The following is an 8,632-nucleotide window of genomic DNA, read 5'->3' as shown; positions in this document are numbered from 1 at the left end:
TTCCTTTTATTATTAATATTATTATTATTGTTATTATTCTGCGTCTTCTGCTTGCTTAAACCTTGCTTGGAAAATCTTGTAGGATTTAACTTGAAAAAAAAAAAAAAAATTATTATTATATGGGTGTGGCCGTGAAAATTTTTTTTTTTTGTAAATCGATTTATCGTCTATAAAACTCGCGGAAAATATTAAATTTTTTTTTTCTCCCTCTCTCTATTTTGTTTTTAACAAAACCTGAGATTGGTTGTGTTGTTTCTTCTGCTGCTGCTGTTGCTTTTTCTTCTGCTGCTGCTTCTGCTGCCTCTGCTAATGTTTATGTTTGTTTTTGTTTTATTTCATTGATTGGAATATTATCATTTTGTTTTCATTTTTTTCCTAACGTTTTACGCTTGCTTTTTTTTCTTCCTTTTTCTTTCTTTCTTCCCCTTTCTCTCTCATTTCCTTTTTTTAGAGTCCCCAAATTCGTGCGTTTGTTTTTTTTTTTTTTTTTTTTTTACGATGCCTTAAAAAATTATTATTATTATTATAAGCATTTTTTTTTTTTAAAAATGAATTTCGGTATGAAAGAACGAACGAACGTCTGAGGCTATGTCCCGATACAGCAGTATCTCAAATACAGTACTGCTGTGACAGGACAATATCTCAGGCGTCGCCATTTTGTGTGACGTCACCGCACGTGCCCCTCTTTGAATTTTCCTAATATCACCATCAAGGTTATTGATCCCTTTTCTTCATCGTTTTCGTTTCCGTTTTTTTTTTTTCCCCCTTTTCTTCTCCTTTCCTTTACTCTTTTTGTACACGCATATATTTATGCGTATGTAAATACGCGTACGTACGTGCAAACGCATAATATTTTTTATTAACCTAGAATCCGGAAATTTATGTTTTCTCTTCTCCGTGATAATTTACGTGTAAACAATTTTGACTTTTTTTTGTCGCCCTTTTAATTTTTTCTCTTAAAAACTTTACACGTTTTTCTTCTTTTCACGAGTTTAGGTAATATCGAGCCTCTCTATAGTTTTACCATTCGTTCGTTTTTTTTTTTTTTTTTTTTTTTATTAAATAAGAAAATAAAAGAAAAGAAAAAAAAAAACTTCTTTTAAATCTAAATTCACAAGCAAAAAAAAAAAAAGAAAAAAATTTCAATTGAAAAGTTTTTGTCTACAGAGGCTCTATTCAATCTCGCGCACCGACTGTTTGCAGCTGTAACGGGAGGGTTGGACGCCCGGTCGAAGTGATTAAGCGCAGACGCGGGTATAAAAAACGCCGGCGTGGATCGAACTCGACACAACACAAACACACGCACGCACTCACGCACACACGCACACGCACACACACATACGCACAACTTTCTAACCCTTAGAAGAACTTATGGAATTTTTGACGCCCTTTAAACAATAGTCTGAAAATGAAAAATAGGATTTGAAAAATGGGGGAAAATTATCGGGGAGGAAAAGAAGAGAAAAAAAGAACAATCTTTTTTCTTTTCTTTTTTCTTTTTTCTTCTTTCTCTTCTATTTTCTCGTTTAGCGTTTTTCGTTCTTTTTTTTGGGAGGGGGGGTGAGGGTAGTCGACGTGTTTGACTCCCGATATTTTTTTTTTTTTTTTTGAAAGTTGTATATCTTTCGCCGCATCCCGACACTCTTCTCGATACTTGCATCCCAATCATCCACCCAATCTCTTTCTCTCCTCCCCTCCTCTTACCTCCCCCATTGTGGGATTTACTTAAATATAAGTCGACGGATTTATTTGAAACGGTAGCAGTTTGAGATATTTCGGTGGGTTCAATCAATACGCCCATCTTGTCTTCTTTCATTTTGTAAAAGATATGATGGACTCTCGTCGTTTGTTTTAAAATTTTGACTTTCGCAGGATTTGAATTTTCCTAATGAGAATCATTAAATCCACGCAAAAATTTACTCACACCGCAGCAAAAATGGTTGTTCTTTTTCTTACCCCCTTTTTCCTGTTTTTAAAAAATAATTCGGATAATTAAAGTTTTAAAAAAAAAAAAATTTGTTAAAACGAACGAATGAATTTTTTTTTTTTTAAATCGATTAATAAATGATGACGATGATATTAATAATAATTGTTTTTTTTTTAAATTGCAACAGGGCACCTCCTCATGTGAAAATGGAAACCAATGCGACGAGCATGAGAACTTTAAATCACGTGACTCACCATCCGGTCAGTCAAAATGGAGGCCTACAAATTAAATCGACTCCCGAAACGGCCGCCGTGAACGGTAACGGAACCGGAAGTGGTAACGAAGGGAGTAGTTCTCCCGGAGCAGATTCTACAGCCGCTGGAAAATTATTCGTGGGAGGTTTGAGTTGGCAAACGTCATCGGAAAAACTTCGACAATATTTCGGAATGTTTGGAAATATTACGGATGTTTTAATTATGAAAGATCCCGTCACTCAGGTACGTTTCGATACCAAACCAAAAAAAAAAAAAAAAGTTTGGTTTCGATTTGATTTTATTCCAGAGATTGTTGTTGATTATTATAATTCCAGAGATTCCTACAGGGTAATGAGATATCAGTTAAGTGAAACATTTTTCACCAGAACTTGATTATGCAAAAAAAAAAAAAAAAAAAAATTTCTTGTTTTTTTACAGAGAAGTCGAGGTTTCGGTTTCATAACATTCGAAGAGCCCAGTAGCGTTGAAAATGTATTGAAAGTACCCGTACACACTCTCGACGGTAAGAAAATCGATCCGAAACATGCGACACCCAAGGGAAGAGGAAAAACAAATGGGAAAACGAAAAAAATATTCGTCGGAGGAGTTTCGCAAGACACAAGTTCCGACGAAGTTAAAGTTTATTTCAGTCAATTTGGAAAAGTCGAAGAAGCTGTGATGTTAATGGACCAACAAACGAAACGTCATCGGGGATTCGGATTCGTCACATTCGAAAACGAAGAAACGGTTGATAGAGTGTGTGAAATTCACTTTCATAATATAAAAAACAAAAAAGTGGAATGTAAAAAAGCCATGCCTAAAGAAGTTGTTGCGGGTACTCTGTTAGGGAAGCGAATGGTGGTCGGGCCTTTGGGAGTGCGAATGGGTATACCGACACCTGTCACGCAAGCTACTCAACTCGTTGCCGTGCAAGCTCAAGCCGCTCACGTACAAGCGGCAGCAGTCGCCGCTGCGGCCGCTCAGGCTCAAAACGCCGCTGCCGTATCCAACTACGGTAAAATATTCGGTACTTTTCCTCCCCTTGCCAGCTTCAGATACGCTCCCTATCCCATACCCGCAGCCGTGGCAGCTCCGGCTGTGGCTGCGGCCGCACCAGCCGCACCACCTGCCGGAGCGACAACACCTGCACTTGCTCCGGCTCCGGCCGCTCCTTATCCCTACAGCCTCACAAACGTCGACATGTCTAGTTTCCAGGGAGTGGATTGGGGTTCTATGTATGGCGGCATGGCAATGTACGTTTAGAAATAAGAACTTTTGATAGCTTTTGACAAAAACAAACAAACAAACAAACAGGCTGTTGTGGTTGTATGACACGCGCTTCACGGTAAAGCAATAACTCGCAATAAAGCAGTCAGTATTAGTAGAAGCGTTATTTAAATTCTTCCATGATGATGTAATAAAAAAAAAAAAAAAAACTTTATCGTGTGTGACATTATCAAATATTGTTTAAGTAATTAATAAATGATTAAAATTAATACAAGAGTGCTCACTTGGTATATCTTACATATATATACATATAAATTTTTTTTTTTTTAAATACTCAAAACCAAAATTTTTTTTTTTTTTTCATCATCATGTTTTGGGGTAAAAAAAAAATTTTTGTTTGTTACAAAACTTAAAAATATGTTTGTTACTGCTTTCATTGTATACAAAATGAGTTTATATATAAATTCATCATCTAAGGCAACATTTAAAAGAGTATTTTTAAAAAGAAAAAGTTTTTCTTTCATTGATTTTGTTTTTGATAATTGATTTGGTACTTAACAATTTTTTTTTGTTTCTCTTATTCACACATGTTGTTTTTTTTTTTTGTTTTACTTATTTCAACCATATATATTATTATTATTATTATTAGTATTATTTAAGTGCTGGACATTTGTATTATTATTGTGTACAATGTAATGATTATTAACAAATACTCAAAATTATTTTTTTGTATATTTATGAAAAACAAATACTCAGATGAAAAACAAGTACATATGTAAACCTGTTTTTTTTTTAAGCTTAAATTTAGTTTTCTGTTGGAAGGTACATTTAAAAGTATTTTGGGGTTTTTTTGTTTTTTTTTTTCTAATTATTACACTCGGTGATGATCTTACTGAGTAAAACAAAAGCAAAGCAAAATTTGATACAGATTGAAAAGAAAATGGCTTCTTTATAATTTTATCTAATGTAAAATTAACTCTCTTACCTTTTGTTGAATTGTTAATCATTTCACTTGAACTTTATTAACTTATTATCACAATTTCACGTATTATGTAACTAATTATTGAAAACTTTTTTTTTTTTTAGACAGAGCTTCGATTAATTTAATTTGATTAAATCAAAACGAAAATTTAAAAAAAAAATCGAACGAATTTGAAAAATTTTTTTTTGAAAAGTTCGTTAAAAAAAAAATTGATTGCAGCGCTCCTATTGTTTATTTTTAAAACTAATTTTTTTTTATTAAGGTTTTGTTTTGCAAATTACTAGTGCTGCCATCTTTTTAATTGTTGAACTAAAATTTTTAAAAATGTGTTTGGAACAAAAAAGTGTTTTTTTTTTTTTTTTTTTTTTTTTGGTTTTTCTATTTTTCTTTGATTAGTTACAACAAAATTTAATTTGAAATTTAATTTAGCGAAACAAACAGGGATCATACAACAAAAATATGTACTTGTTGTTTAGGTTAGTAATTTTTAATTTATAATTAACTTTTGAATTTTTGCCATAACGAAAATGAATATAATTTTTCTTTAACGAACATTCTTTTTATAAAAATTAATATATTCAAGGAAATTAACATTTCTTAACATTTTCATATTATTAATAATATATTCAACTCAATATTTTAATATAATTGGTGAAATAAAAAAAGAAAAAAAATGTTTGTTACAGTTTGTGTAAGATTGTGATTATTTTATTGGAAAAAAAATTTGTCAAAATTTTTTTTTTTTTTTTCTTCTTTCTTTGTTTTGTTATTATTTTACATTAATAAATATGGGCCCCTTGTTTACAACAATTATAAAATAATACAAATCAGCACTTGAATAAGGTTTAATTGTAAATTTATACATACACTTTCACACACACACTCACACACATGTACTGTGAAAGGAAAATTTTTTTTGTGGTCACTCGATAAAAGAAGAAAAATTTTCATTTATTTTATTTTCATTATTGTTTTTTAATTAATAATTAATTGTTTAACAAACAAATGAATACACACATAAACACACAGCTTATTAATTTTTCTAAAAAAAAAAAAACTTGTGATTAATTATAGATCTCATTGATTCATATAGATTGTAATTAAATTTAGATAAAATGAACTTTTTAGGACAAAAATTTAAAAAAAAAAAAAAAAGTCTAGTCATTAACTAAATAAAATGTGTGTTGTACTCTTTTCTCTCTCTCTCTCTCTCTCTCTCTTTTTCATTTAAAAAAAAAACAAAAATTTATAAATTATGGTAAATGATTAAAATTAATAATTGTATGATGACAGCAAATTATTATTATTTTTATTTTAGTCGATCAAACAACAACAACAACAAATTGTAAATTTATCATTATTATTCTTATTACTTTGTATTTAATTTATTAATTAATAGTTATTTATTATTATTATTATTATTTAATAACATTATTAAATTTATTAATACGGGTATTTGTATAAAAAAAAAAAAATAATAATTTTGATTATACAATTGATGATCGACTGTTGTTCAGAAACATTTTTTGTCTTTTTTTTCGGTTTCTTATGTATATGTAACCATTAATTATGATTATTATTATTATTTTTTCAAAATTGAGTGCCATTACTGTTTATCACTATTAAAGAGAGAGAGAGAGAAATTAATTAATTGACATTCCATTTTATATGAGAAGTAAAAGAGAGAAGAAAGAGTTAGAAAAAGTAGATATAGAAAGAAAAACTATGTGAGTTAAGATGAGATGAGATGAGCAGAATCCAACAGGAGTTATATAAATATATAAATATATTTTATACTGTTTTAGATGATAAAAAAAAAAAAAAATATGTCGACGCACGTGGACCAAAAAACCAAAAAAAAATTTCTTTTTATTTTTTAATATCTGCTCTCACTTCATTTCACTAAGCATTGTTTTATTAATGATAATAATAATATTTTTTTTTTCCTTTTTTGTAATATTATTAAATTACCATTTATTGATAAGAAAGAAAAATAATTTTAATGATAGTAGTCATATTAATAATGATAATAATTACACTTTTTTTATGTTCCTCGCTTAATTATAATACAAAAAAAAAAAAAAAAAAAAAAAAAAAAAACATTTTTTTTTCTTATTATTTCACTTTGATAACTATTATTACACTTAATATTATTTCATATTTTGTTACTTCTTTATTAAATAATAATAAAACACATTTTAACAATAAACGATAACAAACAACAACAACAACAATAATAATAATAGTAGGTGAGGAAGTGAGTGAGAAAAGTATGAATATTTTATAATTGTTGTTGTTGATATTATTATTATTATTATTATTATTATTATTATCATTAATATTATTTATTTATTTATGTAATTTTAAAAAAAAGTTTCATTGAAAATGTAAAAAAATAAAAAAAAAAATTCCAAAAATAAATAAATAATTATAATAATAATAATAATAATAATGTCGTCTTCCGAAAAGACGGTTAGTTATTAAGTAACGTGCCTAATTATAATAATTCTACTCAGATTTAATTATTAATAATAATAATAATAGTAATAAATGCGCGTGTTGGTATGTTTATTAAGCGGCATATAAACAACACAGTCATACATAAATAAAATTTGTAAATTAATAAATAAATACACACTCAAACAAACACACTTATATATTTAATAATTAACTTATGATTGTTTATATGTTAAATGTATAATAATAATAATAATATTCTTACGCGAGTAAATAATTTATTAATAAATAATAAATTATTCGTAATTGAAAAATAAAAATTTTGTTGATTCAATTAAAAAAAAAAAAAATATAAAGGAAAAATAATAATAATAGTAATAATAATTCATTGAGTAATAATATTATTTTAAAAAGAAGTAATAATAATAATAATAATGTCACATGTGTGTTTTTCATTTCGTTCATGTTTTTTTTCTTTCTTTTTTAAATTATTAATTTACTCACTTATTTACTTACTTACTTATTTACATACTTATTAATTGATTGAACGATTACGTTTATATAATGTATTTTTGTGTTTGTATTATCCTCGTGACGTCATTATTTTAAAATTATTTCTCTTACTTAATAATAATTAATTGTACTTTATTTAATAAGTTTTTTTTACATTACTAATATTATTATTATTATTATTATTATTATTATTATTATTATTATTATTACATCAATTATTATATTTTTATAATATTAAATAATTGTAGTAATAAAAATAACATATAATGATGAAGATGATCGTGGTGGTGGTGACGTAACAGTCACGATAATAAGTTTAAAAAAAAAAAAAATAAATAAAAGAATTTTTTTGGATTTTATTATTATTATTATTATTATTATTATTATTATTATTATTATTATTATTATTATTATTATTATTATTATTATTATTATTATTATTATTATTATTATTATCATCATTATCATTATTTTGGGACGAGATAATGAGTAGTAAATTATTAATAAGTAAAAAAAAATTTATTTTCAATTAAGTAATTTTTGTCTTCGAACGTTGTAGAAATTAAGTTTAAAAAAATGAATAAATTTATAAATAAATAATAAATTTTAATAATGATAATGATAATAATAATAATAATAATAATAATAATAATAACAATAAATTTATTAATAAACAGAAAAAAAATTTATTAAAATTTGATTTATACTTATATATATATAAATTATGCAATAAAAATTACTCTTGATTATTATTATTATAATTATTATTATTATTATTATTATTATTATTACTATTTTTTATATATTATCATTATCATTTCACATTTGGGTTTTTCGTATTATTATTATTATTATTTTTCTAAAAAAAAACATTATCGAGTCAATTTTTTAAAAAGAATTGTAAATAAAATTACTCTAATTAACAAGGTAATAAATATATATAAAATTTTCATTCACACACATACACATACGAGCGTGCGCTTGCGCGTATTGTAAACTTAAATAATAATAATAATAATGATGATGATAATAATGATTAATTAAGTGAGTGTGCCATTTCATTATCTATTACAGGTTTTTTTTTTAGAATGAAATTGCTCATTTAAAAAACAAAAAATAATTAATTATCAGGAGTTTTTTTTTTTCTCGCCCCCATATTTATGTTTCGGTAATAAAAATGTAATAAAAATGGCTCATTCATGTAATTAGTATAATAATAATAATTAATAATAAATAAAGTAATTATCACGATATGATTTTTTAAAAAAAGGC

At 26.2% G+C, this 8,632-nt stretch overlaps 2 protein-coding genes and 1 non-coding gene across 3 annotated transcripts; 2 read left to right on the top strand and 1 right to left on the bottom strand.

The window, feature by feature from the left end:
- Window positions 1-571: 571 nt before the first annotated feature.
- On the top strand, window positions 572-653 carry Phum_PHUM361220. Its single transcript, XR_009833523.1, has one exon. It is a non-coding gene; the product is annotated as a microRNA, putative (microRNA).
- A 699-nt stretch (window positions 654-1,352) lies between these two features.
- Phum_PHUM361210 (uncharacterized protein) lies at window positions 1,353-1,816 on the bottom strand (the record flags this gene model as incomplete). Its single annotated transcript, XM_002428004.1, has 2 exons — window positions 1,353-1,402; window positions 1,705-1,816. The coding sequence occupies 2 exons, from the start codon at window positions 1,814-1,816 to the stop codon at window positions 1,353-1,355; spliced, it is 162 nt and encodes a 53-aa protein (XP_002428049.1).
- Window positions 1,817-2,133: 317 nt separating this feature from the next.
- Window positions 2,134-3,444, top strand: Phum_PHUM361200 (uncharacterized protein; the record flags this gene model as incomplete). The annotated part of the gene is made up of 2 exons (XM_002428003.1): window positions 2,134-2,424; window positions 2,620-3,444. 2 exons carry the CDS (start codon window positions 2,134-2,136, stop codon window positions 3,442-3,444), a joined length of 1,116 nt encoding a protein of 371 aa, XP_002428048.1.
- Window positions 3,445-8,632: the final 5,188 nt, after the last annotated feature.

This window comes from Pediculus humanus, genomic scaffold, assembly GCF_000006295.1.
Source record: "Pediculus humanus corporis 1103172107775 genomic scaffold, whole genome shotgun sequence".
Lineage (NCBI taxonomy): Eukaryota > Metazoa > Arthropoda > Insecta > Psocodea > Pediculidae > Pediculus > Pediculus humanus.
The sequence above is the reverse complement of the archived record's forward strand: the minus strand, read 5'-3'. Positions and strand labels throughout refer to the sequence as shown.